This window comes from Peromyscus leucopus, chromosome 13 (assembly GCF_004664715.2).
Source record: "Peromyscus leucopus breed LL Stock chromosome 13, UCI_PerLeu_2.1, whole genome shotgun sequence".
NCBI classification, from domain to species: Eukaryota; Metazoa; Chordata; class Mammalia; order Rodentia; family Cricetidae; genus Peromyscus; species Peromyscus leucopus.
In genome coordinates this window covers 22,840,388-22,862,810 of record NC_051074.1, presented here as the reverse complement: position 1 = coordinate 22,862,810, position 22,423 = coordinate 22,840,388, and the positions used below count along the sequence as shown (strand labels likewise).

At 42.3% G+C, this 22,423-nt stretch overlaps 1 protein-coding gene across 1 annotated transcript in view; it reads left to right on the top strand.

The window, feature by feature from the left end:
• Positions 1-22,423, top strand: part of Ptprm (protein tyrosine phosphatase receptor type M) — a 968,046-nt gene that overhangs the window by 649,331 nt on the left and 296,292 nt on the right. The window contains exons 10-11 of the mRNA XM_037210182.1: positions 3,856-4,057; positions 7,842-7,944. Coding sequence (XP_037066077.1) covers positions 3,856-4,057; positions 7,842-7,944 — 305 coding nt within the window. The remainder of the gene's footprint in view (positions 1-3,855; positions 4,058-7,841; positions 7,945-22,423) is intronic.

The window sequence follows — 22,423 nt, the reverse complement described above, 5'->3', positions numbered from 1 at the left end:
TATTTTTGTCTTCAGAAGTAGATAGGATAATTCATAATTTCGAGGAAGGCATGAATTAGAATTTACTTGTATTTTATAAGGAAAGAGGAGCAGGGTCTGTAATTTTTACCAAATTATTAAAGGGTTGAAGCTAAAACACAGTTACAAATCCCCTATCTGACTCAGTTTGGTATAGCTGGAAGTTTTCCTGTGCCCCGCCCAGTCTTACAGCCACTCAGAAATAAACACACAGAGGCTTATATTATTTACAAACCATATAGTCTATGGCAGGCCTCTTGCTAGCTAGCTCTTATATCTTAAATTAACCCGCAACTATTAATCTATGTATCACAATATGTTCTGTGGCTTTACCTGCCTCCCATTACATGTTGCTCCTTGGGCGGCTATCTTGAGTCTCTTCCCTCTGCCTTTCTTCTTCCAGTCTACCTGCTTGTATTTCCTGCCTTCCTCTAAGCTGCCCTGTCATAGGCCACACGGCTGTATTTATTAACCAATCGGAACAACATATATTCACAGTGTACAGAAAGACATCCCACAGCAGTTTGGGGCCACCTGGCGGTGGCCATTGAGCCCCTTGGTGAAGCCTTTGCTTAGTATGTGCTAGTAGAGCCAGGACCCTGCTTTGCCAGGATGTGAATGCTCACATGCTCTCAGGCACACCTCTGTGCTCTCCAGTAGTCTCTTTTGGAAAATATACCAAGTACCAAATGATGACAGATCACAGTGGGACCCGAAAGAACATTAAGACATCACTCGGTCCTCCAAAAGGCAATGCAATTACAGGAAATGTTCCTCTGCCTATGGCATATTTAAATCATGGTTTAAAACTAAACAGGTTCACAGCATCCAAGACTTGTCACCATGTAAGGCTTATGGGCCAGCCTCAACAGATGGCTTTGGCTGCTCTATGATTGGAAAACAAGACTTAGGACACTTAACAAATATGTAGATTTGAGGTTCTGGCCTGAGGCACAGATAGACACAATTCTTAACTAATGTCACCTGAATTCTCATTAGAATCGTCATCCCCTGTACCATCTTCATATCTATTCCCCAATTTCTATCCCAGCCTAGACCTCTCTCATACCCTACTTCCGTCATGTCCACAAGAGCATTTCAAATGTCTACATTCATCCTTAAATGCATCCTCATCCATCCCGTTCCCTTTCAGTGAGGGAGATGATCCTTTGACCAAATGGGGTGGCTCCTCGGCTCCACCATGCTGGCAGTCCATCACTGTCTGCTGTCTAATTTGTTCCTGTTATCATTTTCTTCTTTTCTTGATGCCTCCCTCTCCTACTTTAGTCTGAGACATTGACTATATTCTATCACCCACACCACAGCTTTAGCCACTGGATCCGACAACACTTCCAAGTGGTTTCTCTACTCCCTTTATTAACCCCTACAATAAAATTAAAGTCCTACCTGCCCGTCAAGAGGGTATTTTTATTAAACCAATCAAATTGTTTTGTTTCCATGCCCAAAATATTCAGTTTCCTTGTTGTATATATCCAAGTCCTTCATCTCAATGTACAGAATCAAGCACAAAGGAGCCCATGCCCCTACCCCCCTAACCTCCAGAGACCTCACAGGCCTTCTGTCTATTCATTTTTTGGGTCCCCAGCACTCCCGCTACAGGACTTAAGTCAGGTTCTACCCCCAAATTCAGGGCCCGACTGTTTCTTTATAGAGTTCGGGCCCTCTCAGGTTTCTTAGCATCTCTTGCCTTGGGAATTTTGAAAGGTTTTGTGGAACTTTCTCCCCGACAAAGTTTCTTATATTAGCATTGTGTTTGTTGCTTCCATAGTTAGTGTTTTTAGCTGGTATGTTTTTATCGTTGAGTTCCTCAGTTCTACCACACCCAGTCCTAAAATCAGTTTCCGGTCCATCTGCTAGCCACAGCACATCATTCAATCACCATTCACGAAACCAGCAGGTGGGGATGTGTAGAGAACCCAGCACAGAGGCAACTCAGTCCTGTTCTAGGCAGGTTGGCAAGAGCAGTGTCCAAAAGGCCCTGTAAGTATCCTTGGGACCCTGCAGACATGTCACCTCACAGAACAGAGGACAGCATGATTGTCATGTCTTCACAAGTGCAGCTGGATAGGCAGGTGACCACAGAACTGAGGGAAGAAGCAAAGGGTCTGGGATTTTTCACATTTGCTTTGCTGAAGTCTAGATGGTAGAGTTTACAGGAAGATGAACTTGTCCTTTGTACACTGTACTCATCCTTATAATTACATTCATCATAACTGAGATTGCCGTTATGTACCACCCTGCTTACCCTATACAGGGTAGTCCCAGCATCTGAGTTACCAAGAAGAACCCCCAGAACACAGTGCTGGGCATGGTCGGAAGCACCCTACAAATGTTTCAAGTCTGTAAATGAATGAATAGATGAATGTTGGGGAGCGGATACACCTGCCACCTTCCACTCTGGAGGGTTCAGGATGGAGAGCTAAGCTAGGAGGCAGGTGCAGAGGAGGCTCCCCCACAGTCCTCCCGAGCTGCTGGGAGTGGAGCTGGTTTCTTGTCTTCTCAAAGTCCTCAGCCTCTGAAGAGCCATCAGGGAGAGGGTTAACAACAGAACTGCCTGACTTGGGTGGCACCACCCACTGCAGTGATTAATACACATGGCAAACATTCCCTTGCCATAGCTCAGGTGACTCGATCTAAATATTCTTTCAAAGAGGTCTTCTTAATTATAATGACATGGTGTAAATATAAGGAAAAAAAAGAATGTCAATTATCACTCCGCATAATAACAGTGTCAGTGTTCTTGCACATAAATTACAAGTAGGTTTACCTATTTAGAAGCGTGAAAAGTGCTCAGTTTTGCAATTTAAAACTTCTGAATATGCCACATTTAAAAATTATGTCATTACAACCAGTAGAAGTTAGTAATCACCACTAAAGTGTGTGCTCTTGAGTAACTGATGAACTATCATACTGAAATCCTTTTTAAAAATCACTTGAAAAGGCAAAATTTAAAGGCACCTATGTTCCGTTTATTTTCAAACATTCCAGCCTCATCCAGAGCGAGAATGTCTATTCCATGGCAAGAGTTGTAAAAATACCTAGAGTCATACTCACTGGGGGACAGCTGCTAGTCACTCATAGCAATTTAAATCTCAATTTTATTTGATTAAAAGTAAATGAAATTTTCAATTCCTAGTGTCAGTAGCCGTATTTCACATTCTCAATGGCCCCATATAGCATGTGGCCACTCTGTTAATAGGGAATAGAACATTTCCATCATGACAGACAGTTCTGTTGGACAATATTGCTCTGAAAAATGTCAATGACTCTGACCCATAATAGCTGTCCATTTGCAGCACCAAGACTTACTGGCATGCATCTCAGATCTATTTTTGGAGCAGACATTGTCAGTCACATGGATGGAAATACTTCAATGGGGCCTTGTTTGGGAAATACAAGTATCCTATTCATGGCCAAATCAGATAATGGCCAAAGATTAGAGATGAGGCCTCTATTCTTGCCAATGCCTATCAGTCTGAGCCAGTTGCCAATTTGGATATGTTGTATTTTTTTTTTTCTAAATCAGCTCTTAGGACATATCGAAATCAAACAATTCCACTGTATCAGATTATGCTGAACCCATCGTTCATGTTCTAACCTATTGACTTTAAGCCCCTCCCTCTAGACAGGTAACAACTCAGAAGCTCGGGCTGAGTTGCTATGGGTCTTCATTGGACGTGAGGTTGGAAGTAACTAGAGAAGAACTTATCCGGACAAGTCCGACAATGCCCCCATCAGATAAAGATATTGTCGGATAAAGATGAGATCGACATCCAGCTTCTCGAGAGTCACCATCATGTTCTTATTCCTTGGCAGATCACCTACAAGGCAGTCAGTTCCTTTGACCCGGAAATAGATCTATCCAACCAAAGCGGAAGAGTCTCAAAACTAGGAAATGAAACCCATTTTCTCTTCTTTGGCCTGTATCCTGGAACCACATACTCCTTCACCATCAGAGCCAGCACAGTGAAGGGATTCGGACCTCCGGCAACAAACCAGTTCACCACCAAAATATCAGGTATTGAACAGTGACGACTTAATGCCTTTCACCAGAAGTGGCATTTTGTGCCTTTTGTTGTTATTGTCAAAAAAGCAAAGATGAAACATAATGATAAATTTTATTATCACAGCTCTGGGTGCCTAAAACAGACTCGGAGGCTAAAATAAAATGCTATGTGTATTTAGCATTTGATGGCTTGGCCCTCCTATATTAGTGCATGGCCAGTGTTTTAGCAGTTTGCCTTGAAGGACTGGATTATAAGGCAGAAGTTTCTGGTGAGGTCCTCTAGTCCCCTCGGCAACCCTGGGTCACCAGAGCAGCTGTGTTGGAGAAACTCTGACGTAAACCATGAACTGGGCAGAAACAGTGTCTGTGTTCTGCTGTCCATAGGATCTATATTGTTGGTGGTTTTCTATCCTGCATGGAGATGGAAATAGATAGCATCCAACACTCGGGGCTCCAGCTGTTTACAGACCCAGTTCCATCACCCAGCAAAAGATACAATTTGAAGACTAGATCTGGCATGTGCATCTGTGCAGAAAATGCCTGCGTTCCTCAGACAGGAGGAAATGAAGTTGCCATCTGGTATAGGATGTGTAACCACAATAAACAGAATTCCATGAACACTATCTTTTTTCTTCCTCCCCTGGCTATGAGTGGCGAAATATTTGGCCTTGAAGTTTCTGTAATGTGTTTTGTTAGTCATCCTTCTGTCGCTGTGACAAAATACTGGAGAGAGAGGGGGAAAGAGTGGTGGACTTTATTTTAGCTCACAGTTTGGAGGTCTCGGGCCATGGTTGGCTGGCCTCATTGCTCTGGGCCTGAGAAGATACTGGGCATCCTAGGGAGAAGTATGTGATAGAACATAGCTGTGCATCCCATGGTGACTGGGAATCAGAGAGAATAAAAGGGAGATGCTGGGACAAAATGGACCCTTCCAAACCTCTCCCTCTGTGACTTCTCAGTCTGAAAAGGCTTGCTGCTGCCTCCTAGTAGTCCATTCAGATTTGAACTCATCTGTCAATTGATAAGATTTGCAGGCTGTACTCAGAACTCAGTAGTACCATATACCAAGAACCAAACTTTTAACATTTCAGCCTTCTGGTGACATTTTTTATATCTAAGCCATAACAGCTATGAAGACGTAGGGGGACAGCAGACAGGTTAACCAGCTCCAGGGCTACTTCAGTCATAGTCACCATGATTTCTATATGTATTACCCTTCATCGTTGGCTTTGTAAAAGGTTTTGTTTGAAACAGAAGGAAATCAGTGTCCAAAATAGAGTATTTTAAATGTTCTAGTAGGCTTTGAAGGGAAAGGGGTTTTTAAGAAATTATAACTTGAGGGATATTTTATACACCATGAGGTGTTTTTGTGCACAAATTTGACTCGAAGTTTAATATACATGATATAAGGACAGTGCAGAGAAAATAAGTTTTCCTGTGAGGTTAAAAAATGGCATAGATGGACAAACATATTCATAGACTGTTATTGGGATTGGCTAAGAAAGTCTTCATGCTGGGATGATTTAATGTATTTTCTCTGATCTTAAGTGAATATATCCCTATTAATATGATACTACCTATTGTATCAATTTCTCATGGTGACTCAAAGAGGAAACATATGCCAATATGTATTACTTCTGAGTAAGTTTTATTATTTTTCCCCAGTAGAGATCATATTTCTATGAGTATTATTATAAGGAGAAGTTCCATCAGAAAAATAATTAAGCTTTCCCATGTATTATATAAAAATTCCAATGAATATGAGTCTGGCCACGTCAAGTTCATATAATTCTATCCCAAAGCAAAGAAACTTGACATTTCAGTTGCCCTATACAAGCTCATCAAAAGTAATGATTGACTTTTATGGTATTTAAACCACACTCCTATGCTCCCAGCTACTTGGGAGGCCTTGGCAGGATGGTTTAAGCCTGGGATTTCAGGGCCAGCCTCAGCAAACAGAGCAAGATCCCAGTTCAGGGCAGAGGAGATGGGAAGGGAGTTAGGTTATAGTTCCTGAGCCCTGCTCTCTGTTTTTATGAACCTAAGAGAGCGAGAGAGCTACGCTTGCATCCAACACACAATTGCATGTTGTGAAGCAGAGTTAATTCTTAGTGGAATTAGAGTTGATTTTGAATGCTTAGGAAAACTTAACAGATGTAGCTGATAAATAACTCACCATTTTTACATAAAAGCTTTTTCCTGTGTAAGACAACTGAGAAGTCTGCTCACACAGAAGGGGATCTCTAGCTGTCACATGGGGCACCTCTGCCCACATGTGGTTGAGACTGGTGGCTCCCTCGTCGTAGTTCCCTGCCAAGGGAAGTCTGTGAATCTGTCTGGAGGGGAATTACTGAAGTGTACAGTTGCTAGGCTATGCTGAGACACCAGTTTCTAGAAAAGAGAGATTGTCAGAAATGACTAAGGAGAGTACATTACTGAGAACTGTTGATAGTTGATAGCTGGAGAGGGAAGAATCATTCTTTTGATTATTTTTTTTTTAGCCTGTGGCCATCAATAGATTTCCTGTGCTCTTGTGGATGGGCCTACACCCATACATGTATGGCCAGCACTAACTGAACTTAGTAGGTTGCTGTGAAGGAGGAGGAGGAGGAGGAGGAGGAGGAGGAGGAGGAGGAAAAGGAGGAAGGAAGGAAAAAAGAACATGAAGATGGGAAAGAAGGAGAAAAGGGAGGGAGGAAGGGATGGAGGGAGGGAGGGGGAAAGGTGACATGAAGTTGGGAAGGATTTGTGAGGAGTTGGAGAGGGAAATACTGAAGTAGATATGGCCATGTTTCATTGTATAAAAGTGTGAAGTTCTCAAGAATAAGAAAAAAAAAAACTCTTCAAACATTTTCCCTGTTAGGAAGAACTCAAAAGTTTTTGGACTGTCTGGAGATCTGTCCTTTTGAACTGTCATAATTAGTTGCCCCTATTTTAAGAGATGCCAAACTAAAGCTTCCAATTGGATTAATATACTTCCTTTTCCTTCGCTATTTTTTTTTAAACTCAAAGTCTATGTAGCCCAGACTGGCCTCAAATTCACTATAGAGCTGAGGATGGCCATGATCCTCTTGCCTCTGCCTGATTACAGGCCTGTGTCACTGTGCCCCATTTTTGTGATGCTGGGGATTGAACTTGGTACTTTGTGTATGATGGGCAAGCATTCTACCTACTGAATTACAACTGTAGAAAATGAACCCTGAGAGGAAGTCAGGCCCACGCTGTTTGTTCTGCCTTCGTTTCTCATGCATTTCCCACTGCCAAGCTTTTCCCAAGAGTCCACAAGTCATCACTAATTCACTGCAACAAGTCCCTCTGGCTCCCAGCATCCTCTTTAAACCCTTGGATGGATGGGTCTTTGGGACATGGAAAAACTCGACTTTAGTGGGAGAACCATGGCATTCGGTTTTATGGTGCTGGTGACTACGCCAAAGATTCCATATGTGCCTTTAAGGCACATTGTATATTTCCATCACAGTACACATATTCCAAGATGGTTTGTTGATTTAAATAAAAAAAAAAAACAGCCTGCAAGCAGGTAACCAGAACAGAAATGGAAAAATTGAGGCTCACTAACATGTCATCAGTCCCTTCTGCCCCTTCCCATCTGCAGCTCAGGGTCAGAGAGGTTGTATGACTTGAGCAAAATGTCCCTGTCACTTTGTGTCTGGACTCTATGGATGTAAACCTCAGGTGTGATCGATTGATAGCTATGATTTGATCTGTGTCCTTTGTAAAAAGAAGGGAAAAATCACTAAAAGAGCTAATGAGTCTCCCATCTAATCTTTTTTCCTAGCACCGTCCATGCCAGCGTATGAATTTGAGACACCTTTGAATCAGACTGATAACACGGTGACAGTGATGTTGAAACCTGCCCAAAGCAGAGGGGCACCTGTCAGGTAAGGGACAGAGGAGGGCCACGCTGGCTCGAAGAGAAGGAAGCTCCAGTCATGTTCGCTGATTTTTCAAGTGTTTTCTAGGCTTTGCCATGCTGTTTCCTCTTTAGTTCTCCTTAAAAGAAACGACCGCGGAGGATGAAGGGGCCTCTCTGGAAGGTGTAGAAATACCGGGTAGTCTTTGGATGGTGGGGAAAAGCTCCAGCCTCCTGGCCAGGTGGCTTGACTCTCAATGGTAATATAATAGCCTACTGTGGTTCAGGCACCCAGGGGCAGAGGACATGTCTTCCTGAGCTTTAAATGGCTGGGGTTTTTAAAAAATATATTTAATTGACCCATTTCTCAAGTGTATATTTAATGTATGATTTTTTGAAAGGAAAGAAAATTATTAGGAAAAATCATAAAGTCTTTATTTGAAATTAAGATTATTACCAACATCTAGGCCCAATTAGTCATTCCATTATGTTTTATGTAAATAAGAAACTACAAAGTAGGATCCTCACAGTAAATGAATAAAAACAAGTCATTTATTCTTCCTAGGAAAGATACAAAATAATTCCAGGAGTGGACCTGTCCTTTGATCATGGGTCTCTATAGATGTAATGTCTTCTCCTTGCTTCAGTGGGATTTGGAGATTTTACCTCTCCCTATCTGAGCAGATACCATTCCATCAGTCTCTTATTCTGGATAGAATACCCCCACCCCTATTGAAGCATCTCCATCCATAGTACAGGCTGTGTGCAGTTTGTCACTGGGCTCCTTTCGGAGAAATTGACCTGATAAGCCTTTTAAAACCTGACTATATGTGATCACATTTCTGCTTCCATATTACAAAGCAAATAGTTGGACTTTGTTCTGCTTGGCAATGCACACACAGGTCTATGGAGACAAAGGTCACAATGAGAATAGTATTAGTTGATTAGGGTAGAATTATGGAAGTTTATGTTCAAAACAGCTTGAGAATTCTGTAAAAACAATTGGTGTTCTATTCTGTTGAATTACATGTCATAATCCCTCTTTGAGTCCTTTATGCTAATTCAAAGGAACGGCTAGCTAGTACAGTGAATGCAGACACACTCTCCTCAGCATGTATGCTGTTGCCACCGAGAAGGGTGACTTGACGCTCTATGGCTCCCTGAGCTGATTTTTGCACAGGGTGGAGGTCTGATAATTTGATGGGCCCAAAGCACACATTCTCAGGTACTGTCCAGGACACATGTGTTCTTATAACCATGGTCAGGCATTTTTCATTTCAAAAAGCTGGATTTCCATTAAATGAAAATGTATGCTCTGACCTCAGCCTTGGGAGCATCACTTATTCTGACCAAGCTAATGATTTTTCCAGACTCAGCAATAATGAGCACATTATTGTTCATTCTGTGAAGTATCACGGTCAGAGAGTCAGTGGTCACCAAGGTTCATGCCCACAAATGGAAAGAAGCAAGGATGCTAAGGGTCCCTCCAAACCAGCTATCGCTGTTCCCTTGTGTCCTACAAAGGCCTTTTACACATTTCCCATTATTGCTTTCTACCTTCAAACCTCTCACTCAGATTCCTACCCACATCACCACATGGATCTTTCCAAATCTATGCTTTGAAGTAGTTTCTCTTTGATCCTCCTATCTTTTTCCTCTCTATTTTCTATTATTTTCCTCACTAAGTTCTTGTTCCATTCTTTATTTTTATATATTTGTTCTGCTTTTGGAGACCTTAATGGTTAGTTCTAGATAAACATATGCCTTCTATTCTTATGTCTGTAAACACACACACACACACACACACACACACACACACACACACACACACACATATGAATACTTATCAGAGTCCAACACACAGCTTATCCCTCAGACCTCATGTCACCTTCATGAAACCCAACTCTCTGACATACAGGAAGATTTGGGTTTCTACAGTGGTTCTCAAAATCATCAAGTTCAAAAGTGCTCTGACCACTGTGGAAACCTAAATCGTTTCTCCAAATTGACTGGGAGGATGCTGTCTTCAAAGGGGCAGATTGTCTTGGCACATATTTGAAAGAGGAAATGATCGCAGCCTCACCTGTCAAGGTTTTATTCTTTGTTCTTTTATAACAGCAAATGTTCCCTTCAAGAGACTCATTGTATAGAACAACATAGTGGACTGATTATCCATTGAAAAGAGAGAAGACCCATATATCTGCAAAGACTGCTTTGGAAGAAAATTTCTGCAGTTCCCTCAAAATGAATAGGGTTTGTTAAGCTCTCCATTTCCCTTAATGTTTCGAGAAATAAGAACTCTGATTGAGAAATCATATGGACCCACAATATAAAGCCATTGTGTAGATTAAAACACTGAACACATCTGGAAATTTGCAAAATGCACATGAAATCATCAAGCTGCCATCCAAAAATCACCTCCCAAATGGTAAAACAAAAGCTAGAATGAAGAGAGGAAAGGGGGTGGGTAAACATCTGTTTGCTTTCCTGGGTTTTGAACAGTATTGTGTGTTCAAAAATACTATCATCGTGTGATTTCCAAAGTGCATTCTTTCCATTGATTTGATTTTTCTTGGATCCATATTCATCAGCGTTGGAATTCATTCCTCCTTCGTTTGTGTACTTCACTGGGTGAGTTCATGGAGTATTGATTCCATCAACTCTCAGCTGGTTTAAGACAGATTCCCAAAATTGCACATAGCTCTTCGTGTAAATGATGGTTGTCTTTTTATTGACCGACACATCAGCTCTGTCACAGGAAATTATTTAAATCCAGAGATGGCGAAGAACATCCCATCACTCCAGCCAGTAAACTAGCACCCCAGATAGAATTAAAATGTCTATATATGGATTCAGTTTTTTCCTCAACCAGACAGGGAATGGCTTAATTTTCTTTTACTTGGTTAGAGTGGTCTCGTTTCTGCCTTCTCTCCATCATTCATTCTGTATAGGCATGATCTAGTAGAAAACAACTCTTGGAATTTGGCAGGAAGGAAGCAACTAAATAAAGGATAAATTGCATGTTTTCTTGTGCTAACAAGAATGCTTTATGGTGTGTGTGTGTGTGTGTGTGTGTGTGTGTATGTGTGTGATGTGTGTGTGCATGTCAGTGCACACATATGTGTGTGCATGTATGCATGTGTGTGTACACATGCATGTGTTCATGTTTCAGGAAAGTAGGCAGTGAAGGAACTCTATGTACTTTCAGAAAACATGTCACACTTCCTGAAACTGGTTTGATGTTGGCACTGTATGAAGAATGTCTCTCTGACTCCTTCTGCACGCCCACCAGCTAGTCAACAGATGTTGGTATCTGGTAAGGAAAGTCAGCACAAGCATGTCTGTGAACCTGGCTCACCTCAGAGAAGAGGTTCCAGGGCATGGCTATTGGAAGACAAAAGACAGGCAGGCACCTCACTTGAAGATGCTTCCCATGTTAGAAGTGATGCTGTTGACATGCGGGTGATGGTGGTTGAAAACTTGAAAGTTGGGAAGTATGAACAGAGTGTTTTTAAAACAGTTTTCTGGCAGGAATAGCCCATGTGTGTAGTATGTCTCTCTGCCTGTGGCTCTGAAAGAATCTTTTGTTCCATCAATACTATCTTTTTGGTGCCTGTAAGTGTATGAACTTCATGGGGTTCTTCGGAGGGTTAAGTGAGCTAGTGTGTTATAAAGCACTTCAACCCATAGTCTGTCCATACTAACTGCCCCATAGTGTTTGTGCCTGTTGAGCATCTTCAGAACAATGGTCGCAGGCGCTTAGACTGGCCCTGGTTCTCTAGCCCTTTCTTCTGTCTCATTCAATCCTGAAATCAGGAAAAATAGAATTTTACATAACATTGAACAACTGACCATTGTGTCCATCAGCAAAATTATAAACACAATTTCTGTGCTTCTCACTTCTGTGATGCATCTTAATATTTGATGGCACGTGGCTCTTTGTGCATGGACAAGTGATTGGGACTTGATCTCATAAGGAACAAGTTCTCTTGTGTGAGACAAATTGCTAAATGGTCTTCTTAATAAAAAAAACTCAGAGTCAGATATTAGGGTAAAAACTGAGAGATCAGAGGAATAGGACAAGCCACAGCCAACCTGACCTTGCCAACTCCTCAGCCTCCACGGAGAGCTACTTCCTGCATTTTCACACCTATATGCCTTTCTGTCCCTGCCCTCTTTCTTCTTCTTTCCACCCAGCTACATCACTTTCCTCTTTCAGCCCAGCTCTGTCACTTCCTGTCTGTCTGTACAGACCTCCAGACCTCTGTGGTTAGTGGTGGGATTTAAAGGCATGTGCCACCGTGCCTGGCTCTGTTCCCTGTGTGGCCTTAAACTCACAGACATCCAGACAGATCCCTGCCTCCCACATGCTAGGATTAAAGGCATGTGCTACCACTGCCTGACTTCTATGTTTAATATAGTTTTAATATAGTGGCTGGCTTTTTCCTCTGATCCTCAGCTACGCTTTACTAGGGTGCACCAATACAATATCACCACACTCTTGACTCCATCTTTACATAGCAGCTCTTAAGGAAAGGCAGTCGCTGCTCCTGTTTCCCCTGAGCCACTACGGAGCTGCGGCTGTCATCTGCTCTGTTACGTGAACTCAGCTCTAGAGCAAGGGAAGCTGTTTCTTGGCCTCTGCAGGACAGTAGACTCTGGATGAGGAGTGCCTGGGGAGAGTGACTCTGGAGCAGCTGGTATTCTTCTCCTCACCACAGTCATTCAGTTCCCTGCTTCTTAAAGATGGGAATGTGTGCATTGCATCCCACTGAGGCACCTCTTTCTAGTGACATTGAAATCCATTCCCTACATCCTACAGGTTTGTCTTTTCATCAGTCTTGAGTTAAGCTCTAGGTGTGAGGCACCAGCTAAAGGAGACTGTTAGTGTTTTAGTTACTACAACTGACTCACCATAGGTGTGCATCTCTGGTTGCACTTTCTTGCTGAGTCAGCAGGTCTACAATCATCCTCACCTGTGGCCACAATTCTCCAAAACGCTCGTTCTGCTTGTGAGATACTTACATGTAGACGAATTTCTAAAAAATCTTATTAAATAAGAAACACAGAGCCAAATACAGGGGTGAACGCTGTAGAGATCAGAGAAATAATGACAGCCACCAGCTAACCTTAGCTCACCTCACCATCATAGCTTCCCAAGAGAACCAGCTTCTTCCTGTCTAACCTGTGCCTTTATTACCTTGCTGTTCTGCCTTCTCATTGGCTTTTAGCCTAGCCACCTCACTTCCTTGTCACTGCCCATCTGTACAGACCTCCAGGTCTCTATGGTTGGTACTGGGATTAAAGGCGTGTGTCATCACGCTTGACTGTTCCCTAGTGTGTCCTTGAACATACAGAGACCCTGCTTGCCAAGTGATTAGATTAAGGGCACGTGATACCACTGCCTGACTTTTATTTATGGTTGGCTATGACCTCTGATCCTCAGGCAAACTTTATTTATTAACATACAGATAAAATATCACCACATTTCAGCACAAATAAAATATCACCACACTTACAAGTCAGAGTCTTCTGGAAGATAGATCCCCAGTGGCTCAGAGAGAGGTAGAGGTGTACATTCATGTCATTAGTATGAACTCTGCCACTGGAGGTCAGACTGAGTCATGGTTTAAACCTCATAGAAAGGTTCTGTCTCTGGCTAAGATGATGCATGAAAGGACTCCACCTTCCAGTCTGCTCATCAGGGTGCATACTCACAAAGATCAAAAAGCCATTCTCTCATCAAACCTCACTTTTCAGATGCCAGAATTATCCTGTTTGATCATCATCCACTGTAGCTGAATCTCCTCAGCATGTGATCCGAAACTGATAAATCCCCCACTGCCTACCACTTCCCTCCATGCATTTTTGGGGAGTCTACTTATATTAAAGACAAAACTCTAGATTCCTGTGTGCTGTCAGGGATCAAAGGTCACTTTTATTAATGATGCTTTTTGGATGGCCATGTGAGTCACTTTTTTGAACTTTAGAAACAGTTCAGTCTTCAAGAGTCCTTTGTAAGAAGCTTTAAAAACAGCAGGGAAGAGATAGTAATAACAACAACAATAATTAATAACAATAATAATCAACAATCATAATAACAATGCAGATGTGTTGTGGCATTTATACAATGAAATTTAAATTACCTCTGCCTCCAACTCTTATTTAATCGTGCCTTTATACATAAAAATATACCACAACCATTTCCCTTTTCCAAGTTCCTTTTCTTCTACATAATCTTCCACATGGGGGGCGTCTGTGTATTTGATCCAAGATCCTGTCCCTCTGCCATGGCCTTCCTCACACCACAAGTCACCAGTACACATACTGTTTTGAGTTGGCCTTTACAATTTGAATGGATATTGAACCATATGCTAAATTATGAGGAATTATAGCCCCTAGGAGTTATTATGTGGGCAGGAATGATTCCCAGTTTGCCTGCAATGCTTCAGAGAGAAGATGGAGGCCAGCCCAGAGCACAGGCCTGATGGCAGGCCCTTCCCCCTACGTTTTCCAAAAACCATTCTATTCTTCAATTCGGGCAGTTTGAGTGTCTTCTATCTGGATTTCATACTCTACAGAGTAGTTCTGCCTGCAGTAGGCACTCTAAGAACTGAGTGAGAAAACCGTTGTCACTTTGAAGGCTACCTCATGTGACTGTAGGCTTCTTAGAGCAAATCTAGAATAGGGCCCAGTCACCACTTTCCATCTGCCAAACTGACAAGGCTTCTCATGAATGACTAGTGTGAATGGATAATATATTTGCTACCCAAAGGCTTTGAATTCTGTGTTTGATGCTGGTTTGGCTGGGTGGCTGGCTGGCTGGGTGGCTGGCTGGCTGGGTGGCTGGCTAGCTGGATGGCTGGCTAGCTGGATGGGTGGCTTGGTTGTTAGTTTTTAGAGGCAATTTCTCACTGTGTTTCCTAGGCTAGCCTCTAAATCCTGTGTCCAAGCCGGGCGGTGGTGGCATACGCCTTTAATCCCAGCACTCGGGAGGCAGAGCCAGGCGGATCTCTGTGAGTTCGAGGCCAGCCTGGGCTACCAAGTGAGTTCCAGGAGAGGCGCAAAGCTACACAGAGAAACCCTGTCTCGGAAAAAAAAAAAATCCTGTGTCCAAGAGATTCTTTTGCCTCAGTCTCTTGAGTAGCTAAGATTACAGTTGTGTGCCATCATGTCCATTTCTGTTCTGTTTGTTTTGTTTTTATCAGAATTTTGGAGACATAGACAATGTATAAACAGCCCTTTGAGTGTTATCAACAGATACAATGGCTAGACACTAGGTTCTGTCACAAGTCTTTAATGCACTAGTTGCTTCAAGATACCTTGATGGTTGGTAAACATTGACACCCCTGTGGGTCCTGTGACTTTGTACTCTGTGCAAGCCCTTTTCAGATTCTTGTGTAAGAGTTCTTTCTGGTATTATCTGTTCCTAACTCCTTTAGACTGACCTACCCAAGGACAGACAGGCCATGTCTAATCCTTCTCTATAGTCATTCCAGTGCCTGGCATAAAACCGAATGCATGGTGTATACTATGGAAAGAAAAGATGGCAGGAACGTGAGTTTCCCTCTCATTTACTGACATCACAGTTTGTCCAGTCTTGTGCTAGGAATAATGAAATGTTAGGGCTTGAAAGGTACTCCATAGGCAACTGGTGATTTAGTGGCAAAGCTGGAATTGGTTTCCTATGGTTACTGGCTTCAGTGTTTTCTCAGGGACACCCCTTGGGTTCATCTCTTCCTTTGGTGGTCACATCTGAATTTCTGCTCATCTGACCCCAAACAGTGAAGCTCTTCAGAGCTGAAAAGAATCTAAATTGAGTATTATATAAGGTGCTGGGAGAGTATCCCTTCTTTAAAACATTTAGGACAAGCAAGGTTTCAGATTTCGAATTTGAACAAATTTAGAGCTATGTGTTTAGAATACTGGTTGAGGACCCCTGAAATCCAAGATGCTGCAAAATTCAAAACTTTTTAATACTTTCAGATTAAGAACACTCTCAACTTCACTTGGTATATCTTCCTTAGTATTGTTTCTGTCCCTGTACATGTCACTGGAGGTGTTTACTTATGTTCACTATGGCAACTGACCTTGAATTTTAATTTTTATATCATGTCTTGTTATGGAGTCATAATGATTGAATTAAGATAGCTTAGCTAAAGTAGGAAATTCGAAGGAAGATATCTTTGTTGTTCAAAGCACTGGAAGTTACTCCAAAAGATGTTCTATCTAGGGCTCATTTACTCAGAATGTGGCTCCTGGGGTGAAGATTAATGGCAGGTGCCCTTTACAGAGCTTTGCAGCCTGCATCTAATGTGCTGGTGGCTTTTTATTATTATCTTTATCGGAAACTTGCATAACTACAGGACTTCTCTACCCTGCCCTTTGTTCACGATATGTGTCTGTAATTGGGTTCATAGTTTTCCTCCAACCTTTTAGCTGTAATTAATATTTTATTGTAGCAGATCTTATCCCAAGTCCACAGAGCAGCAGGGCATTGGACTGTAAGCATGCGTGAGTGGGCACACTCACACCCAGAGCATGAGTGACTTACTAATAGCAGGGATATCATGAGTTATGGCCAAGAGATCATAAAACATGCACATGGAGGCCTGCAAAGCTCCCACAGCAAACTGGAGCCAGCCTTCAGCTCCCAGCAGGACAAAGAGAAATTAGCACTGCTAACAGAAATCATACAACCCTTAGGGCCCGTGTGCTACTTGCTGTCCACTGTCTGGAAAAAACTACCTGTCAGGTATCATTCTCATTGGACAATCAAGTTGATGTTAGTTAGATCAGTTGCTCCTGATGCCCGTTCTGCTTGAAGGAGCAAGGAATCCTAGTCAGAGTGACAGCAGGTTCAATTCTGATTCCCAGTTCTTCATTTCAAACTGGTGAAATAAATTTAAAACCCTTCACTACATCTTACCAGGTTGTGGAGAGTGCTTTTGTTCATTGTTAAATTTAGGAGAAAGTTATATCTGAACAAAAACAAATGGGATGAATGTAATTTATTGAAGTTGTGTGACAATAAACCTACATTATTTACTTACTATACACGATGTGCTTGTTTTGTGGAGAATGAAAAATTAGACTTCAGAAAGCTATTGATACAATCGTTCCTTCTTAAAAAGTTGTATATTGTGTGTGTGTGTGTGCGCGCGCGTGCGTGCACACACATGCCCACAGAAGTAAAAAAAAAAAAATGGTGTTGGGTCCCCTGAGATGGAATTAGAGATGGTTGTAAGCTAGCCCTATGGGTGCTGGGAGCTAAACTCAGGTCTTCTGCAAGCATATCAAGAGCTCTAACCACAGTACCTTCTCCCCAGCTCCTCTCTCCCTTTTCACATGTATAGTGTATATGCTCTGTGCCCTGACCTGCAAATGAGGGCAAACTCACTATTAGACACCCCAAGAATGGTATCAGTAAGCCTCTGAAATGATCATAAGTGTCTTTTTTTAAGGACTCGGTCAAGGACACAATGAAAGGGTCATGACATCTCTTTGATCCCTGTCCTCTGCATCCCTCCTCCTTCTATTGACCAGCAGGGTCACCCCATAATGTTTTACAACAGGTCACCCACTAATGTTTCATGCTATAAGAAATAGAATCAGCAAATAAGAAAAAGACTTCACAGCCAGGTGTTTAATTGTGAAATGAACTGGGTCAAAAATTTAAAGTCAACTTCAAGGCTAAGGTGAGCTTCCTCTGAAAGGCCTCAGAGTTAGGGGACAGCTGAAAACATTGCATCACATTTGAACTCTCTAGCTTAAGGAAGCACATGAAAGACGTTCAGATGTTCTTCTCTGTGTTTCATTTCATGTGATATTCTATATAAATGCAGATTTCTTCTCCTTCTAAAGGCCTTAGAGTTTTGTTACAGAAAAGCCTGGCATAAATTAAATTTTAAATTAAGTCTCTTTCCATTGGTAAGTTCTGATGCAATGATGTCACATCTTGGCAGATTCATTCTCACTGTGGGTTATACTTTAATATTGCAAATACTGTCGGAGGCTTTTTCGTTACTTTGAATTCCGGAATGCATAGCGCTAGGAATGATGTGGCTTTAATAAACAAAAGGAAACTGAGTAATACATTAAAAGGATAATAGAATTTTAATTCAGCTCGCTGAGCCTAGAAACTTCTGATCGACTTTCCAGCCTTGAGAATTTGCTGTCTTTAATCTTTTTCAGAAAACCCATTTGAACAGTGAGATTTTTCAAAGCTAGATTCAAGATTATGATTAGGGATGGAAAGACGTTATGAAATTCATAAGTAACTTGATGTTATTCATACAAATTAGAAAATAGACCAGCGTGGTCAAGGTACCATTGACCTGGGGACTAATGACATGTTAATTCCCATCAGGGGACTGTAGTAGGCGGCAGTTTGGCAGCCCAGAGGACTTGGCTGTTTTTCATTAGCACGAAGACGTTGATAAAGGGGAATAGAAAAGAGCTGTTTGACCTATGAGTGCTTAAATTATTAAAGAGCAAATAGATTTGAGGTCTGGCTGCTTGGAAATCTAATGTGTCTTGTGGACCAAGGATGAAAAGGCATTTGGGGTTTGAAATTGCTCCAGTCAACTTAATTCCTTCTTTAATATTTTTTAGAGATGAGTAGATGGTAGCCATTTAAGTGTGATGTACCTGGAGGAGAGTATTTGATGTAAGGTAGCCGCTAGCTGGCTAAAAGGGAGGCCCATTAAATGGTTGTTTAATTGTCAAATGTTCATCTAACCTCCATTCAATTGTTGCCTGAAAAAAAAATTACCTTTTTGTTAACGTTCATGTAGGTGTTCGTCACACAAAAAAACTTAGTTTCATTAAGGAATGCTTCATTGGAGAATAATGAATTTGATTGTTAAAGAGAGGTAGTGCCTAGCACACAAGGGGCGGCACCTAAAACAGTTCATAAATGAGTGACTGCGCCCACACAGCACACGCCCTAAAGTGGGGAGTAAGATGGGTAAATGGCGGCGCAGGAAACATGCAGAGCTGAGTGCCTTGGGCTCTTTAATTGTGGGTGACCCAAGAAAGCTGACACTTAGCCCCATCTTTGCGCACAACTTTTTTCCTCTTGGTCACATCTGGTTCTTTTCACTTTTAGGTATTCAAGAAATGAATAAAAGTAGGATTGATAGAAAAGTTAAGTAAGGCAGAGAATGCTTCAAATGGCAGTGATCCAACTATCAATCACAAACAACGTGTATTATGCTCACCCACATAACCTGGGAATCACTGCTGGATTATAGTATGCCTTCAAATAGCAGTGATCCAACTGTCAATCACAAACAATGTGTACTATGCTCACCCACATAACCTGGGAATCACTGCTGGATGATAGTATGCTTCAAATAGCAGTGATCCAACTGTCACACATAACCTAGAAATCACTTCTGGGTTATATTACACCTTTAAAAATATGCACTTCTAAGACCGAAAAAAAAAAAATGACCAAGCAGTGGCCATCTTCACCCAGGATCTTCCAAGACTTGAAGGTAATGATCCAGGGGCACCAATGACTCCAACTCTTCACTGAAACATACTTTTGTGAATTTGGAGCTGAGTCAGGGCAGATGAAAACAACAGACTGGTCATAAGCCACAGGAGGAAGTGACAGAGGCCCTCTTTTAGGAGACACACTTCCCAGCCCCGCATGTTAGGCAGAATAGCATCAAATGTCAGACCTGACCCAGGCTAAGGAAAGGATAGAGACAAACTGGTTGTATCAGGTGAATTCAGGATCAGGATTTAGAGACATGCAAAGTCAGAAGCATTCTGCTTGCTTTTCACAATAGGCTTTTCAGAATCAAGGGGGAGCCCCTGAGATGGCTCAGTGGGTAAAGGGGTTTACCATGCAAGTGTGGAAACCTGAATTAGATGCCCAGAGTCCATGTGAAATGGAAACGAAGAATCAATTGCACAAAATTGTCCTTAGACCAACACACACATGCACTCCATAGCCAGTGTGTTTGCACACACACTCATCATGAACACATCATCATCATCTAATGACTTTCATAGTTCAACCTCATCTTCACCTTCATAGAGAGTTTGAGGTCATCTTGAGATACACAAGGCCCTGTCTCAGTAAAAGGGGGAGTACTGTGGATAACTCGGAGGGGAAACATACTGCATACTTACTTGTAGCTAGAGTTTTTCTCACCGGGTCCCGCCAAGCCCCAGCAGTCCCATAGCCCACTTATAAAGTAAACATACAGATGCTTATATTATTTAAACTGCCATTAGCTCAGGCCTACCATTGTCTAGCTCTTACCCTTATACTCAGCCCATTTCTGTTAATCTATATGTCGCCACGTGTTCCGTGGCTTTACCTGTTGCCTCTACATGATACTCCCTGGATGGCAGGCTGGCATCTCCTCCTCTCCACCCTCCTGTTCCCTCAGTTCTCCTCTCTGCTAGTCCCGCCTATACTTCCTGCCTGGCTACCGGTCTTCAGGGTCCTCTCTCAGCCCCACCTTGTAGGCGTGACGATTACCGAAGCCTCAGTGGGGGTTGGAACTTCCAGGTCAAAGCTGGAATGGCTACCCACTACACTTACTACCAAAGGTAATGGCCTGAATTTTGATGCCACATGGTAGAACCGGCCCTCACAAGTGTCCCTCTGCTCTGCACACAGGCGCTGTGGCACAAATGTCCAAAAAAATAAATAATTTTTATGTGAAGGGGTTTTATGTAAGAGAAATGAGGAGGCAGCAGCCTGGTTATTGAAGTCAGGGCAGAGTCCAGGAGAGTGCCTCCCTGGAGGTTGTTTGTGGTACAATCCAGATGGAGGAAGGAGTGAGGTATATATATATATCCCTTGATGTAATAAAAGAGAAGGGATCTCCGTACAGTACTCAAAGCACTTTACTTTTGAACATAGAAGCCAGCTTGTATAATGCCTATGTCTGTAGGAACCAGGAAAAATCCTGTATTGGGCAGCTGGTTCACATGAGTCCCTCCAGTAGGACGAGTGAGCAAGGGCAGCAAGCATCCCTTGGCCCATAACTGATGAAGAGGGCTGGCTGTAGAGTCACCTTCCTGCCTACCCCTTGGGTAGACTGGCACTTGGCATCTGAACCTGTTACACATCAGTAAGACAGGAAAGCGTGGGCTGAGGGTCCTCGAGCAGATGTCAGGTGAACTGATTTCAACCACATTTTCTTCAGCTGTGTCTTCGCGGTTCTGCTTCGTCTTGTCTATGATGCTTCCAGAAGCTGCCTTTAAATGGCGACCTTGGCTATCGTGTCATATAACAAATGAGCTGGAAAAGCTGATTCGGAAGGAAGATAGTGTTAGAATCCATTCTGTTGAGTGGAGAGGCCCTTTGTGACACGAGAATTATTATGTCCATTTTATAAGAGCAATTGTTATATGTGGATAAAATTTTAAATGTATACAATAAACATTAGAAATCCACCTACTTTTTCATAGAAAAGCCTAAGATTCCCTCAAATTAATTTAAAACCTCAGATACTATCAGTGGTAGAATTAAAGTTTAGCCCAATTTACTTTCTCAATTCTCATCAAAAGCTGTCCAAGGAAAAGGAGAAACTTTCTCAGTGCTGTTTGCTAAAGAGAACACTGGGTTAAATTTCCTCCACAGCTGTCGTCTGCTACAGAGCAGGTGACATTTAGTATTTCACTTTGACCTTGACCCCTCACTCTTGCTACTGTGTTCTTTGATGGGCCTGACCCACTTATCTGCAGTAGAGATAGATGTTCCAAGTCCTTCAGTGGCCTCCCCGAAACTTTGATTACTACTACCAGACCCTGAGTGGATTATGTTTTTCCCTGTATACACAGTTATGATATAATTTCATTTACCAACTCAACTAGTAAAAAAATAGAACAGTGATAGCAATATATATATATATATACACATATATATGTATATATGTTAATATGCTTTCTCTATCCATCTTTCCTGTACTGACTGATTTTGTGTGTCAACTTGACACAAGCTGAAGTCATCAGAGGAAGGAGCCTCAGCTGAGGAAATGCCTCCATGAGATCCAGATGTTAGACATTTTCTCATTTAGTGATCAATAGGGGAGGGCCCAGCCCATGGTGGGTGGTGCTGTCCCTGGGCTGCTGGTCCTAGGTTTTATTAGAAAGCAGGCTGAGCAAGCCATGGGAAGCAAGCCAGTAAGCAGCACCCCTCCATGACCTCTGCATCAGCTCCTGCCTCTGGGATCCAGCCCTGTTTGAGCTCCTGTCCTGACTTCCTTCAGTGATGAACAGCAATGCTGAAGTGTAAGCCAAATAAACCCTTTCCTCCCCAAGTTGCTTTTTGGTCATGGCGTTTCATCGCAGCAACAGACACCCTAAGACATCTCTCTCTCTTTTGAGAATCAAGACAGATAATGGGTGGGGATTATAGTTGGGGGAAGGAAACTAAGCCACCATAAGCAAACTTTAGCTAACAGATCTGCCTACTCAGTTTGATGTGGATCAGACCACTGAAAGATTTAGAAGCTGCAAACAATTGTGTTGTGCTG